This window comes from Trichechus manatus, unplaced genomic scaffold (assembly GCF_000243295.1).
Source record: "Trichechus manatus latirostris isolate Lorelei unplaced genomic scaffold, TriManLat1.0 scaffold00216, whole genome shotgun sequence".
Classification (NCBI taxonomy): domain Eukaryota; kingdom Metazoa; phylum Chordata; class Mammalia; order Sirenia; family Trichechidae; genus Trichechus; species Trichechus manatus.
In genome coordinates this window covers 2,772,223-2,788,941 of record NW_004444152.1, presented here as the reverse complement: position 1 = coordinate 2,788,941, position 16,719 = coordinate 2,772,223, and the positions used below count along the sequence as shown (strand labels likewise).

General features: G+C 41.3%; 1 protein-coding gene across 2 annotated transcripts in view; it reads right to left on the bottom strand.

Annotated features, from left to right (window-relative positions):
- The window catches only part of LOC101352937 (zinc finger protein 227), an 83,025-nt gene that overhangs the window by 9,796 nt on the left and 56,510 nt on the right, over positions 1-16,719 (bottom strand). The window contains exon 1 of one of the 2 annotated variants that reach the window (XM_012559184.2): positions 621-675. The exons of the other annotated variant lie outside the window; for it this stretch is intronic. Coding sequence (XP_012414638.1) covers positions 621-635 — 15 coding nt within the window. The 5' untranslated portion in view covers positions 636-675. Of the gene's footprint in view, positions 1-620; positions 676-16,719 lie in introns of those variants that run through there. 2 annotated transcript variants of the gene reach the window in all.

The following is a 16,719-nucleotide window of genomic DNA, read 5'->3' as shown; positions in this document are numbered from 1 at the left end:
TAGATAAGATAGATATATACATATAAATATATATGTATACAATATAAAAAATATATAAGGACATACAAAATAGTATGGGGAAAATAACTGATTTGCAAACAACATAGTAATGTGGGTTTTTTCATTTTTTTGATATCTATGAATTTCTACACTATTATTTGTGACATAAAAACACGCTGAACCAAACCTGTTGCCATCAAGTTGATTTTGACTTAGTGACCCTAAAGATGATAACAAAGAAGACAAACCAAAACTCAAAACAAAAACTAGAACCACAAAAAAGCAAGTAACTGGCACATACTGTCCTTTTTCCTTCTCAAGGAAGAGAAATAAGATGTGTCTGATCTTTGAGAGGGAGTCCCTGAGTAGTGCAACAGTTAATGCACTTGGCTGCTAACCAAAAGGTTGGCAGTTCGAGCCTACCCAGAGGTGCCTTGGAAGAAAGCCCTGCGACCTCCTTCTGAAAAATCAGCTACTAAAAACCCTATGGAGCACAATTCTACTCTGACACACACAGGGCCATCAGGAGTTGGAACTGACTTCATGGCAACTGGTTTTCTGGCTTAACCTTTAAGAAAAGAGATATCATTTTAAGAAATAAAAATCAAAACTCAACTCACCTGAAACTTGGTCATCTTCTGCTCCTTCCAGGGATGGGCAGAGTCTTGGGAAAGCAGAACTGGGAAAGGAGAAAGAAGCCATGAGACAGGGCCCTAGCCCACATGGCTGCACTGGGTGAATTAGGAAAAGGTGACCCCTCCTTCAGCACACACCACTGGCCCCTCAGCCAGGGGCCTCTGTGCAGTGAATAATCTGCCCAACTCTAAACAGCAAGGCTGTTATGGATTGAATTGTGTTCCTACCAAAATGTTTTGTAAATCCTAACCCCTATAAATGTTGTAACTCCATTTGGGAATGGGTTTTTTTTGTTATGTTAATGAGACACTATCAGTGTGGTGTGTGTCTTAAATCAGTCTCTTCTGAGATATAAAAGAGATTAAACAAGCAAGCAGAGATGGGGGAAGACAGATGTCATGCCACGTGAAGATCACCAAAGAGCCAAGGAATAGAAGCTGAAGAGACAAGGACCTTCCCCCAGGGTCAATAAAGAGAGAACGCCTTCCCCTAGAGACAGCACCCTGAATTTGGACTTCTAGCCTCCTAAGCTGTGAGCAAATAAATTTGCTTGTTAAAGCCACCCATTTTGGGTACTTCTGTTATAGCAACACTAGATAACTAAGACAAAGGCTAACATAAGAGCCCTTGGGTTATCATTCTCCTCCTGGGAAATGAATTATACCAGCTCTAAGAGTGGACTCTGGGGCCTAAAAGGCACCGCTACTAACTAACCCTGGTTAATTAACCTCTCTGTTCCTCAAGTTTGTCACCTGCAAAATGAGAACAACAGAGATTACTTCACAGGGCGGTTGTGAAGGTCAAATGTGTGAGTAGATGGAAACGCTTATAACTGATTTCCCTGTAGCTGCAGAAAAGCTGGTGGTCTTATGCACCACAACAGAGGAGTCATTAAATCATCCCAGGGTCTTTGTAAATTAATGTTAAATAATGGTCATAATACAGACTATTCATGTTTGTTCACATGTACGCTAGAATTGAAATTTCACAAAGTTAGAGGTGAAAAGAGGGGAATACTTTAAAACATCTGTTTATCTTCTACACCCCTGGTTTCCCTTTTCTTTGTTGTATGTTCTAGTGAAATGAGCTCCTTTATGGGGCCTTTTGCGTTGGTTCTTTGGCAGATTGGGGGATTTTCCCCCAAAGCGCAGAAGAGTTGTTACCTTTGCCCTAGTTCTTTGGAAAAACTACCTGGGCGACCTCCCAGGTTGCTTTCTGTCAAGGGTTGTTACTTTTGCCCGGGGAAGAGGCTGGTTTCTGCCAGCTGAAAATGTTACTTTTGTACAAGACCTGAGTTGATTGACAACTCATGGGCTTGTGACTTTCCCAAAATGACTGGCTGCGCCACAACCTTGCAAGGGATTGGTCAATTTACTATTCAAATAGTGGCTCGAAAATCCATCCAGTAGGACTGAGTGACTTGTGGTTCATCGAAGGCATTGGTCGGTCTGTGGTTCTCCTGGGAGGACCATGCCTTGAAATTGACAAGGAGTTTGCTTATTTAAGCAGCCAATCCCACAGAGGTTTTGAGAGAGGCAAGGGGAGGAGAGGCGAGAAAGGAACCCCAGGACCGTGAAGAGCATGGATAGAGCACAGCAGTCTGGACCTGAGGTTCCTCTGAGGGGAATCTCCTAAAAAGGGCTGTAACCCAGGTCAAGGGCTCTACCACTGAAGATGGGAAGTGTACCAGAAGGGGACCTGGCAGCAGAGAGCCAGCAGTGAGAGGCCTGGAAGGGCCTGGCCGCAGAGCTGGCAGTGATGACAGCTGCTGCTAGGAAAGCAGCTAAGAGAACGGAGCAAGCTGTGACGCTAGCTATGAGCTGGAACAGTTAGCAGTAGAGAGGCCGACAGCAGGAAGGCCAAAGGCAAAGAGGCTGTGCACGGCCAAGAGGGGGCATGCACAGCCGAGAGGGGGCCTGTTAGCACAGACAAGAACAGCTGGGAAAGTGGTTCTGGTTGAAAGCTGAAACGCACTGAAGAAGGGAGGGATGTGCTCTCCACCTCAGGGGAGCCTTCCAAACCTCGCCTGTTCTGATCGTAGGTTGTTCCTGTTACTTCCAAGTTGATCCTGATCCCTGTTATTTCTCTAGTAAACCACACAACTGTGAGTATGGTCTGTGCAACCACTGCAACAAAGTACTGAATCCAGAAGAGAAGTAGAGAGTGCACTGGGGGTGGAGGGGGAGATAGCTGGTGTCAGAAACAGTGAAGAAGTTGGAGAGTAGCGGTGTGTTTGACCTCCACCTCATAGGAACCAGCTTTGTGCTGATCCTGATTCTTACCCCTCAGGAATTCTTTCCCCTCAGGAATTTACCCCTCAGTGTCTACAACACGTACACTGTACTCTGTTAGATTTAGCTACAACTGAATGAACACTTACTGCATGTCAAATACTATTTCCCACACCTTAGATACAATTCTTTTTTAATCCTCACAACATAGGAGGTAAGTACTGAAATGATCCATACTAGATACAATTCTCTTTTTTAATCCTCACAACTAACATATGAGGTAAGTACTGAAATGATCCATACATTACCAGTTAGGAAACTGAGGCACAGAAAGGTTAAGTCATCTGCCAAAGGTTACCCAACTAGCAGGTATCAGAGGCAAGTCTCAAACCTGACAGTTCAGATCCAGAGCCTTTTTTAAGAAAACATTTTAGTTTGAACTAGTTTTAGACTAACAGAAAAGGTACAAAAATAGTACAAAGAGTTCTTGTCTACCCCTTACCCAGCTTCACCTAATGTTACCTTTCATAGGTAACAATAGTACAATGTCCAAAACCAAATTAACACAGGTATAATATTATTAACTAAATTTCAGACATGATTTGAATTTCATCAGTTTTTCTACTAATGTCCTTTTTCTGTTCCAGGATCCTAACTGCATTTAGTGTCTTTAATCTTCCAATCTGTAACAGTTTCTGTCTTTCCTTGTCTTTCATGACCTTGATACTTGTGAAGAGTTGTTGTTAGGTGCCGTTGAGTCAGTTCCGACTCACAGCGACCCTACATACAACAGAACGACACTGCCCAGTCCTGCCCCATCCTCACAATCGTTATGATTGAGTCTGTTGTTGCAGCCACTGTGTCTATCCATCTCGTAGAGGGTCCTCCTCTTTTTTGCTGACCCTCTACCTTATCAAGTATGATGTCCTTCTCCAGGAACTGGTCCCTCCTGATGACACGTCCAAAGTACATGCGACGAAGTCTCACCATCCTCGCTTCTAAGGGGCACTCTGGCTGTACTTCCAAGACAGATTTGTTCATTCTTCTGGCAGTCCACGGTATATTCAATATTGTCTGCCAACACCATAATTCAAAGGCATCAATTCTTCTTTGGTCTTCCTTATTCATCGTCCTGTGTTTGCATGCATATGAGGCAATTGGGTCAGGCGCACCTTAATCTCAAAGTGACATCTTTGCTTTTTAATACTTTAAAGAGGTCTTTTGCAGCAGATTTGCCCAATGAAATATGTACTTTGATTTCTTGACTGCTGCTCCTGTGGGCGTGGATTGTGGATCCAAGTAAAATGAAATCCTTGACAACTTCAGTCTTTTCTTTATCATGTTTCTCACACGAAGACTACTGATGCGTTATTTTGTAGAATCAGTTGTTTTGTAGAACTGATCTCTCATTTTGGGTTTGTCTGATGTTTCTCATGACTGGAATGAGGTTATGTATTTTTTGCAAGAATACCACCAGAAGTGACGCTGCGTCCTTCTCATTGCATCATATCACAGGGTTCATGATGTCAATATGTCTTATTACGGCTGATGTTGACCTTCATTATTTGGTTAAGGTGGTGTCTGCTGGGTTAGCGTATGTGTGGCTATAAAGTTAGCATCTTTCCCTTTGTAATTAACAAATATTTTAGGATAGATACTATGAGACTCTGCCAATGTCTGCAGTAATTACTATGGTGGTGTTTTGCCTAATAGTGATTTTCTATTTCTCTATTTCCTTGTACATTTATTAACTAGAATTCCACTGAAGGAGAATTTTTTAGGGAAGACCTGTCCCTTCTTTCCCTGTGCATTTACTTATCTACACACACACACACACACACACACTCATGAATATTTATTTTATTCTATGGACTAAAATTCAGTACTATCATAACTTATTTTGTTGCTCAAATTGATCCAGCTTTGAACATTAGGAACTCTGTCAGGTTGGCTCCTGTGTTCTTTTGACAAACTCCATACTTTCTTGGGCATTCCTTATCTTCTGGCACAAGATTTCCTAGGGAGAGCTGAAGTCTTAACCACTACATATAATGCTTCGTGTGTAATCAACTGGAACAGAGTATTTATCCTCAACCAATTATTGTTCCTTCCTGATGCCAGAGAGAGAGATCCAAGACGGAAATCTGATTATGTTCCCTTCCTGTTGAAAACATCTCTATGGCTTCCCCAGTGGCTTTAGGAAAAAATCTGAAGTTTATAGCATCCCACACAGACATAACTTTCCATGTCTGGCTGCTCTTTTCCTCTCTAGCTCCTCCTTGCACTCTAAATCTCCAGCCTTACTCAGTTATTAAAACCAGTGGCTACTGAGTCAATTTCGACTCATGGTGACCCTACACCTGTCCTCGATAGGGTCTTCAATGGCTGATTTTTTGGAAGTAGACTGCCAGGCCTTTCTTCCAAGGTACCTGAGTGGACTCAAGCAGATAACCTTTTAGTTAGCAGCCAAACGTGTTAACCATACACACCACCCAGAGACTGTGACTCATAATAGCTCCCAATAAATGTTAGCTATTGTTATTATCAGATTATTATTATGACCTGGTGATAAATGCAGAAATGATGCATTAGTCCTGGTTCATTCCTAAGGAAATCTGTTTTAGGACACAAAAGCATTATTGGTAATGGTACATTGACTTTTGAACACTCTGAAAAAGTTGTGGCTTCTGTATCCAGCCAAAAGTGAATAAGAGAGATAAAGGACAAGAAATATCTATATGGATCATTTTTATTCTGTTTTGTCACCTAAAATCCATTTTCAGGAATTCAGAAAACCATCTCTCAGAACTGCAGGACTCTATATCCAGCTGCCAGTAGAATACCTGCAACAGCCACAAACAAATGAATAACTTCTCTCTGTAAACCTTGTCACAGTGCTGGGCACAGCGCAAAGAATATGACACAGTCCCTGCAACATAAGAATCTGCAGCCCAGGAGGAGAGACCAATTGGAAACCAAGGGCAAGTTAAATTCCAAATGAGCAGACAAAATTCATCATCTTCTCTTCTTTAACTCCAACTCTTCCTAGTCCCCTAGCTTTCTCATGTAATCACTATTCTTATCATAGAAAGCTTTGAAATTGTTGTAAAAGCCCTCTCTCTCGGCCTCTCCATATTTATGATCATTTTATACATTCTCTTAAATCAATCTCTTGGATTTGCATTAAAATACTCATGCAAAAAAAAAAAAGGAACGAAAGACTAACAAGACTGGCAAAATGTTGACAACAGCTGAAGATAGACAAGGGTTGACGGCTACATTAGAATGCATTATATTATTCTATGTGTTTGAAATTTTTCATAATCGTAAGTTACCCAATATAAAAGTACTGCAGATATGATACAACTTTTGAAAAGCACAGAAAAATATATATACATAGAAACCACCAAAGAGAAATACGTTAACATGTTGACAGTTGTTAATTTCTACATCCTGGGATTATGGATACTTTTTATTCTTCTTCTTCATATATTTCTCAAATGCTCTATGATAAGCACACTTTACGTCTACAATCAGAATATGAATATAATGTCATATAAAATAAGAAATTAATTAAATGAACATAGCTTTCAGGTCCTCCAAGTCCTAAATTACCTTCTGTCTTGGGCTGGGTTCCCTACAGAAGCAAAACCAATGAAGCGTATAAAAAGATTTATCTCAACGAAATGGCTCACATGGTTGTGGAGGCTGGCAAGTCCCAAACTGTGGGTCAGGCGTCAGGCTGGAGGCTTCACCTGACTTGTGGTTGCAGGGGCTGACGAATCCCAAATCGGCAGGTCAGAACGACAGGTGGCTGGCTCAAGTCCCAAGAACCAGAGGTCAAATGATAACAAGCCAGATGCAGGATCCAGAGCAAGAGATAACTTTGCCAGAGCATCCATATATATTGGATGGTGGCCACACCCTCAAGGAAAGTCCCCTTACATCAGATAAGGTGGTGACTCCAGTAAGGGTTGTGACTTGAGTGAGGCTGTGACTCAAGACACACCCTACACTAATCCTGCCTCAATATATAAAGGTTTAGGATTTACAACACATAAAATGGAAGATAATTACACAGTCAAAAAATGGAGGACAATTACATCAGATCACAAAATGCAGGACAATTACACAATACTAGGAATCACAGCCTAGCCAAGTTGACACATAACATTAACCAGCACACCTTCCTAATTTATTACCAAATGACCCTCCTTCCTTCAGTCATAGGAATTACCATCTTTTAGGGCTGAAGGAGAGTATGGCATAAATGTCAAGAAGCCAAGCTGCCTGGATTAAAATCCCAGTGCCGACTCTTCCCTGTTGTTTGGGCAAGTAACTTAAATTCTTTACATAGCAATATTCTCATCTGTAAAACAGGGATAATAAGAACACCTAAGAGGTGTGTTACGAGGATTAAACTAAGTAACCATAGAAAGCCCTTAGAGGAGTACCTGGCACTCAACATATTAACCAGTTATTATCATTCATCAACACATGTCCATTCCAATCTCTTTTTTATTCTAAATTTTTGAACATTTTCCCAGCAGAAAAAATTGCCAATGAGTGAAGTAAATCTGTTCTCCATTTGAGAGCCGACATAGCACACACACGTGTTAAGTCCTCCTTAGGACGATGTTACCAGAAGCCAGGTGCACTCCCTCTTTTGCGGCGCTCTTTGTGAAGTCAGGGCTGAGGAAGGACAGAAGGCTGGTGATAATCACGATTCTGTCTCTGGTTCAGAATAAATCACAGTGGACGTCCCCAGCCATCAGCTGGGGGTGGGACCCACTCGTCCTTAAAAAAGGGTGGGGATGGTCATTAGAAATCCAGGCACAGCCCGGCTTCCTGCAAGGATCAGAGAAGGGCCAGGTGAACTGCAGCTCGGACCCCCTTGCGGGATCACAGAAGCCTTCAGGGAATTTAGCGTTTCTTGGGGAACAAATAATAGATTGGGAACAGCCAGCCACCTTTTAGCATGCGTTCTAAGCATTTTTACACCTAACATTTCACATAATTCTCACATCATCACTACACTAGGTAGGTACCACTATTAAACGTATTTTACAGAGAAGAAACGGAAAAATTAAACAACTCTTCCAAGATTATATCGCCAGGAGGCAGCACGGAGTGTGCAATATGAGGGAGGTGAGGGATACCAACCGCTCTGGAACCCTCGGTGCAGGACCCGGCCCGCCTCCAACCCGAGGACGCGCCAACCGCCCTAACGTCCACGGTACGTAAGCCGTCGCCCCGCCCCCGCCCGCTGACTGCGACTTCTCTTCCCCAGAGGGCCAGCATCTGCGGGCCCCAAGCCCAGGCTCGGAAAGCTCCCAGGGCCAAAGGAGGCGCGGCGTTGTCTCACCTCCCAGAGAGGATTGACGACCTCGGCCTCGGCCTCCGCCGGCAGAAATGCCGCAGTCTATACACAGCTTTTGGACTACACTTCCCAGAACCCCCAAGCGGAATACCCGCCCACCCAGAGCGGAAGTGTTTCTAACCGGTTCTCCTGGACTACACTTCCCAGAATCCTCGGCAAGGCAGCATTTATTACTAGGTTGCCGCTTTTTTAAAAAAACATTAAAAAATAATAAAACCAAATCCATTGTGATCAAGTGGATTCCGATTCATAGCGGCCCTATAGGATAAAGTAGAACTGCCCTATGGGTTTCCAAGGCTGTAATCTTTACTGAAGCAAACTGCCATATCTTTCTCCCACGTAGCGGCTAGTGGATTCAACTGCCAACCTTTTGGTTGGCAGCTGAGCGCTTAACCACTGCGCCACCAGGGCTCCTTTTTAAACATTAAAAAAAAAAAACCATTGCCGCGAAGTCGATTGAGCCTCATAGCAATCTCTGCCTTTTGGAGCCCTGCTGGCACAGTGGTTAAGAGGTTGGCTGCTAACCAAAACGTGGGCAGTTGGAATCCACCAGCCGTTCCTTGGAAACTCTATGGAGCATTTCTACTATGTCCTGCAGGGTCGCTGTGATGTTTCAAACATAAGCCGATTCAATTCACAGTCACTTCTCAGGTGCTATTAGCACTTCAGCTTTTTCTTTCTGTTCTTTCTTCCCTCATTTGCGTCTATTTTTGAATTACAGTAGTAATATGTGTGACTGTAAATGACTGTATAGGAAAGAAAAGTGAAGCTTGAAATCAGAATTTCATCATAGCAGGGAAACGATATATATATTTTTAAAAAAGGAGACGTTTAAAGGAACTGGGACTTGCACTGGACACAGAACTCAAGGAACACAGGACCTCAGACTTGATTTGATTCTCCTGCTTTCTTTATTCAACATGTGTCCGGATGCTTCCTGACCTCTAACAATGTTTGTTACCTGGCACGATATTTTCATTACAAGATGAGAAAGACTCACAAGAAGGAAAAGTAACCTCTGATCAGGTCACCAACAAAAGCCTCCCACTTTTGTTAGTTGTAATTGTTCTTTTTGAAATGTGGTGTTTTCTGACAAATGAAAGGCACTGCACTATCAGGAAATTGAAGGAAAAACTAAATCTTGGGGGCTGGAAAGCCTACATTGTATCTCGAAAATATGTCTTCCTTGAATTCAACTTCAACTCTCATTATCCACATCCATCCTGCTCTTGACATTATAAACGTGACAGACTGTCTTATTTTTCTACAAATCTGTTGAAATCAATGAGCAAGGATTATTCAGAAAACGGGGGTGGAGATGAGGAATCCCATCCAGACAGCTGTAACAAATTCAACTCCCGAAAGCATGCACTGCCCCCTTTTCTACTGATCAACAACAAAAAAATGGGGCTTGTTAACTCTTTATTATACAAATGTAGAAAGAACAGAAAAACGAATGCCCTTATCACATTCCCCAAATGCAACAATTATCAATATACCCCAACCCTTGATTCATCTGTGACTTTTTTTGCTGTTGTACTTGTAAATTACCTCTTTTGCATCATGTCATTTCTCTCTAAATATGTCCACATCTCTAAAATATAAAGCAGTGTATTTCTTAGCCCAAAATATCAATACACCAAACAAAATTAAATATAATTTTCAGTATAATACTCAGTCTCTATTTACATTTCCAATGACTATCTCCAAAATATCTTTCATAGTCTTAATATTTAAATCAGTGGCCAAACAGGTCCATTCATTACCTTCATTGTTAGCTTTCTTGAGCCTCTTTTAGTCTAGAACAGTTCATGTAATTAACCTATTGAATAAACTAGGTCAGATGTCACATAAGATGTTCCACATACTTATATACCCATTGTGTCAAGTCGATTCTGACTCACAGTGACCCTAACGGGCAGAGTGGAACTGCCTCATAGGATTTCCAAGGAGTGCCTGGTGGATTTGAACTGCTGACCTTTTGGTTAGCAGCCGTAGCTCTTAACCACTACACCACCAGGGTTTCTGTTCCACATACTGGATTTCTCTAATTGCTTCCCTGTGGTGGTGTTTAACTTTTTCTTATTGTTGGGAGAGGCAATCCGCCATGAGCCCTGTGGATCCCTGCATAAAAATGCAATGGACTAATCATTCTAATTTCTTATGCTTTGTGTTTTTGCATGCACCCTTGAGAGATGAGGTAACATCCCCTAGACAAAAGGCAGGCTTACTCTGTTTCCTATAAAAACAGTGACTCTCCCAAGCTCAATGTTTCTCTTCTGTAATACAGCCTACTACATGTGCAGGCATACATGTCCTCTATTTCCTCATTGATCTTCTATCTAGTTCTTCTATCCATTATTGAAACTGGAGGTTAAAGTCTCAAACTATTATTGTACAACCATCTAATTCACACTTCAACTCTGTCCGTCTCTCCTTCATATAGTTTGGGGTTTTGTTCTTAACTGTGTACTGTTATAATTGTTATATCTTCTTAACAGATTGATCCTTTCATCAACATATAAGACCCCTCTTTATCTCTTGTAAGGCTTTCAGACTTAAAAAGTTTATATTGTCTAATTAGTACAGCCACTTCACCTCTTTTGGTTACTATTTATTTACATGAAATATCTTTTCCCATCCTTTCACTTTTCAATTTATTAGTGTCTTTGAATTTAAAGTGAGTCTCTTAGACCAAATGGGCAGCTCCTGTGCAAAAGCAGGATGAGAAGGCAGGAAGGGACAGGAACTGGTCAAATGGACACAGGGAACCCGGAGTGGAAAGGGGGAGTGTGCTGTCACATTGTGGGGACTGCAGCTAGTGCCACAAAACATATGTGTATAAATTTTTGTATGATAAATTAACTGGTGCTATAAACTTTCACCTAAAGCACAATAAAAATAAATACATAAAGTGAGTCTCTTAGACAGCAGTTGAATTATGCTTTAAAAAAATTCTGCCTATCTCTGCCTTTTAATTGGAGAGCTTAATCCATTTAACTACTGAAAAGGACTTAATTCTTCCCTTTTGCTATTTGCTTTCTATATGTTATATATCTTTTGTTCTTCAACTCCTCCGTTAATGTCTCTTTTGTTTTTAATTCATTTTTTTCTAGTGTACTGTTTTGATCCCCTTCTCAATTCCTTTGCTATTTTTAAAGTTAGTTTCTTAGTGGATATAGTGAGGATTACAGTTAACTTAAACTTACAACTATCTAGTTTGAATTAATACCAACCTAGTTCAACAGTATACAAAACTCTGCTCCCATTTAGCTCTGCCCCTCTCCGTTTATGATGTTGTCACAGATTATATCTTCATACCTAATTAATGTTTTACGTATTTCTCTTTTAAATCACATAGGAAAAAAATATAGGATTTACAAACCAAAGGGACTTGCTTTTGTTTTTACCTTTGTAGTTACCATTACCAGTTACTTTCTTTATGGCTTCGAGTTACTGGCCAATGTCTTTTCATTTCAACCTGAGGGATTACCTTAAATATTTCTTGTAGGTCAGATCTACTAGTGCAAACTCCCTTAGCATTTGCTTATCTGAGACTGTCTTAATTTCACTTTCATTTTTGAAGAATAGTTTTGCCAGATACAGAATTCTGGGTTAGCAGTTACTTTCTTTCAATACTTTAAATGGCATCCCATTGCCTTCTGGACTCCATGCTGAGAAACTGGCTGTTAATTTTATCGAGGATCCCTTGTACATGACAAGCTGCTTCTCTCTTCCTGCTTTAATATTCTCTCCTTGCCTTTCATTTTTGACAGTTTGATTATAATGTTTCTCAATATAGATATCTTTGCATTTATCCTTATTGAGGTTTGCGGAGTGTCTTGGATACGCAGGTTACCGTCTTTTAACAAATTTTTAAGTTTTCTGCCATTACTTCCTCAACTCTTCTTTCTGCCGCTTTCTCTCTTCTCCTTCTGAGACTCCCTTTTAGGCACATGCTGGTATTCTTGATGGTGTCCCACAGATCTCTTACTCTGTTCATTTTTCTTTCTGCTACTCAGACTGGATAATTCCAATTGAACTATCTTTTAGTTTGGTAATTCTTCTACTATTGAGATCCTCTGGTGAATTTTTCATTTCAGTTATTGTACTTTTTCAGCTGCAGGATTTGTTTGATTCCTTTTTATAATTTCTATCTCTAATGATATTCCCGATTTGTTTAGACATCACTCTTCCTTTAACTCTTGGTCTTGGTTTCCTTTAGCTCTTTTGGCATATTGACACAGTTAAGTTAAAGTCTGTCTAGTAAGTCCAATGTCTGTACTTTCTCAGGGTTAGTTCATTTCTCCTGTGAAAGGGCCATACTTTTTTATTTTTTCCCATACAAAAATTTATACATACATTGTTATATGACTCTAATTGCTACCCCATACTGTGACAGCACACTCCTCCTTTCCACCCCTGATTCCCCATGTCCATTCAGCCAGCTCCTAACCCTCTCTGCCTTCCCATCTCACCTCTGGACAGAAGCTGCCCACTTAGTCTCTTATATCGACTTGAGCTAAGAGGCACACTCCTCACCAGTATCACTTTATGTCCCACAGTCCAGTCCAATCCCTGTCTGAAGAGTTGGCCTTGGAAACTGTTTTAGTGCTGGGCTGACAGAGAATCCAGGGGCCATGCTTTCCAGGGTTCCTCCAGTCTCAGTCAGACCATTAACTCTGGTCTTCTTACTAGAATTTGAGTTCTGCACCCCATCTTTCTCCTGCTCCATCTGGGACTCTGTTGTGTTCCCTGTCAGGGCGGTCACTGGTGGTAGCCAGGCACCATCTAGTTCTTCTGGTCTCAGGCTGGAAAGGGACATACTTTTTGGCTTCCTTGCATGCTCTGTGATTTTTTTGTTGAAAACTGGACAATTTGAATATTATAATATGGTAACTCTGGAAATCAGATTCTTCCACCTGGTCAGGGTTTGTTTTGATTGCTTGCTGTGGGTTATAGTTGTTGATTTAGTGACTTTCCTAAACTTTTTTAAAAGACTCTATTCTTTGTCTTGTGTGGTCTCTAGAGTCTCTGTTCCTTTAGCATGTGATCGGCTAGTGTATTAATATAGATGTCCTTTAATGCCTGGAACCCCAGGGGGGAAAAAGAGAGAAAGCGAAGGAGAGGAAAGGAAAATAATATTCTTTCAGTCTTTGTAAATTTCCTCTGTACTGGGGCACTCCAACTGTTAGCCAGGTGATTAACAACTCTACCTTAGCCTTCATCTTCTGCTTGAGCTGAGCCTAAATATCAGCCAGAGGTGAAAGCCTAGGATCTTCTTAGGTCTTTTTTGACCATGTATCCTTCCCTGCCCTGGGCAAATGCATGGCTTTTTAAACTCCCCAGTATATGTGGGGATCTTTTCAATACTTAACTTCTCCCATAGAATCTCTCCCCCTAGTTCTTCTTCCCAGACTTTCATTTTATCTATTGTTGCGCTTGGCTGCTAACCAAAAGGTTGAAGGTTGGAGTCTGCCCAGAGGTTCCTTGGAAGAAAGTCCTGGTGATCTATTTACAAAAACATCAGCCATTGAAAACGGTATAGAGCAAAGCTCTACTCTGATATACATGGGGTCGCCATGCGTCAGAACAACTCAACAGCAATTGGTTTTTACTGTTTGTCTCAACTGCAATCTTTTGGCCCAGACAGCAGTGGGTTGTTCATTTGCCTTTCAATGATTTTGAGGAATGCCCTCCACTTAGCAAATTTTCCATCCTTAGAGTATTCCAAATTAGGCAAAACAAAGGTAACTGCCTTGTATCAGTTCTTCAGGTAGCCCCCAGACAGTTCAAAATAAACATATCTTTGAGAACAAGGTCTGCTCTGCTCCCTCTGGAGTTAGGCACCAGGGTCTCTTACTGGGAATGCAGGCTGCCCTCTTAAAGACTACTTCTAAGCTGGAGAGAAGGGAGAGACAAGGGCAAGTCCGCAAAGATGGACTAGGAAGAAAGGCCTGGCAATCTACTGAAAATCAGCCAATGAAAACCCTATCGATCACAATAGTTTGGGATGGTGCCCGACTGGGCAGCTGTGCATGGGATCACCACAAGCCAGGGGCCAACTTGGTGGTGGTTAACAACAACAAATTGAGATAACACGTATAATATGTATTATATACGCATTTCAGAAGAAAGAGCTTCTGAGAAACTGAAATAAGCTTATACCAGGGAATGACAAACTTCCCATAAAAGGGCCAGACAGTGTTTTAGACTTTCCGGGACAAATAGGTCTCTGTCACATATTCTTCTTTGCTTTCTTCTTCCAACTTTTAAAAAATGTTAAATCTCAGCTATCAGGCTGTACAAAAATAGTACAAAGGTTGGATTTGGCTGGAAGGCCATAGTTTCATGATCCCTGGCTTAGAAATTTATAATGACATCTATGTTGAAAATAAGCTGGATTATATGAAGAAAAATGCAGCATCAGGATTGGAGGAAGACTCATTAACAACGTGTGATATGCAGATGACACAACCTTGCTTGCTGAAAGCAAAAAGGACTTGAAGATCAAAGACTGCAACCTTCAGTATGGATTACACTTCAACATAAAGAAAACAAAAATCCTCACAACTGAATAAGCAACATCATGATAAACGGGGAAAGGACTGAAGTTGTCAAGGATTTCATTGTACTTGGATCCACAATCAACACCCATGGTAGCAGCAGTCAAGAAATCAAACGACGTTATTTCATTAGGCAAATCTGCTGTAAAAGACCTCTTTCAAGTATTAAAAAGCAAAGATGTCACCTTGAGGACTAAGGTGCGCCTGACCCGAGCCATGGTGTTTTCAATCACCTCATATGCATGCAAAAGCTGGACAATGAATAAGGAAGACCAGAGAAGAATTGACACCTTTGAATTATGATGTTAGCGAGGAATATTGAATATACCATCGACTGCCAGAATGAACAAATCTGTCTTGGAAGAAGTACAGCCAGAATGCTCCTTAGAAGCGAGGATGGGGAGACTTTGTCTCACGTACTTTGCACATGTCATCAGAAGGGACCAGTCCCTGAAGAAGGACACCCATGCCTGGTGAAGTAGAGGGTCAGCAAAAAAGAGGAAGGCCGTCTATGAGATGGACAGACACAGTGGCTGCAACAATGGGCTAAAACATAGCAACGACTGTAGGATGGCACAGGATCAGGCAGTGTTTTGCCCTGTTGTACGCAGGGTCCCTATGAGTCGGAACTGACTAGACAGCTCCTAACAACAACAACAACATGTAGAAAATAAGGAGCCCTGGTGGCACAGTGGTTTAGCGCTCAGCTACTAACCAAAAGGTCAGCAGTTTGAACACAGCAGCCGCTTCACAGGAGAAAGATGTAGCAATCTGCTTCCATAAAGATTCAGCCTTGGAAACCTTATGGGGCAGTTTTACTCTGTCCTATAGAGTTGCTATGAGTTGGAATCCACGGGAATGAGGTTATGTTGAAAATAATAATAGCTAATACTGTACAACACCTTCCATATGCCAGGTATATAGCTTTAAACTTCATAACAGAACTAAGAGATATCATTATCCACATTGAACACACAAGAAAATTGAGGCACAGATATTAAGCATCTATCTTGTCTATACACCTCCTCATTTATCAACTATTTCATTGTCTGACATTTTGCATTTACCACAATAGTAAAAAATCTACTATTTGTTCTATAAATTAATGACATATATCTGGCAGTAAAGAACACTGAGGTGCAAGACAAGCATTAACACTGGCTTTGATGGTTTAGATTATGTGTCAACTTGGCTGAGCCAGCGCTTTGGCAGTTATGTAATGATGTAATTTGGCACTTAGGTAATGACATAGTCATCCTCCATTTTGTGATCTGATATGGTCATCCTCCAATTTCACATAACAACCTGGTCTTTGGAACTTAACCATGTCAATAAGTGAGGAGAGGGTGTAGTTACCCAACTAGCAAATGGCTGAACTAAACAAGGAAATCTGATTCCAGAGTCTGCTTTTAACCCTTGCAATACAGTGCTTAGAAGCTAATATTCTGGTTTGGCCCCTAAATGTCTTAGTCCTCTCAAGAAGCAATGGAGGGATGTGGTCCTTGATGGTCTAAGAACTTTGCCAGTCTCTCTGAAACATGTAAGAGAAGGCTGAGAGGTAAACAGTAGATGAAGCAAAGCATCAGCTGTGCCCACAAGCCAGGAGAGCTCTCCCACCTACACTTCACAAGAAACATTCCTTAACATTAGCTGGACTACCGTATCTTTATGCAAGTAACACGCGCATTATACATTTTTTGCCAACCGCGCAATGCCCCCTGGCTATTTTCATAAGTGAGCTACGCTGCGCGTTATACGTGTGGGCACATTATTTGCAAAAAATACGGTATTACCTGCAAGGACTCGTTATCTGCAGGATTCTTACCTGAACATGCCCATCTTTGGATTTTTCTACCAGACACTTCTTTATGCTCCAACTGGGACATGTTATTTTATTTGCTTTGAA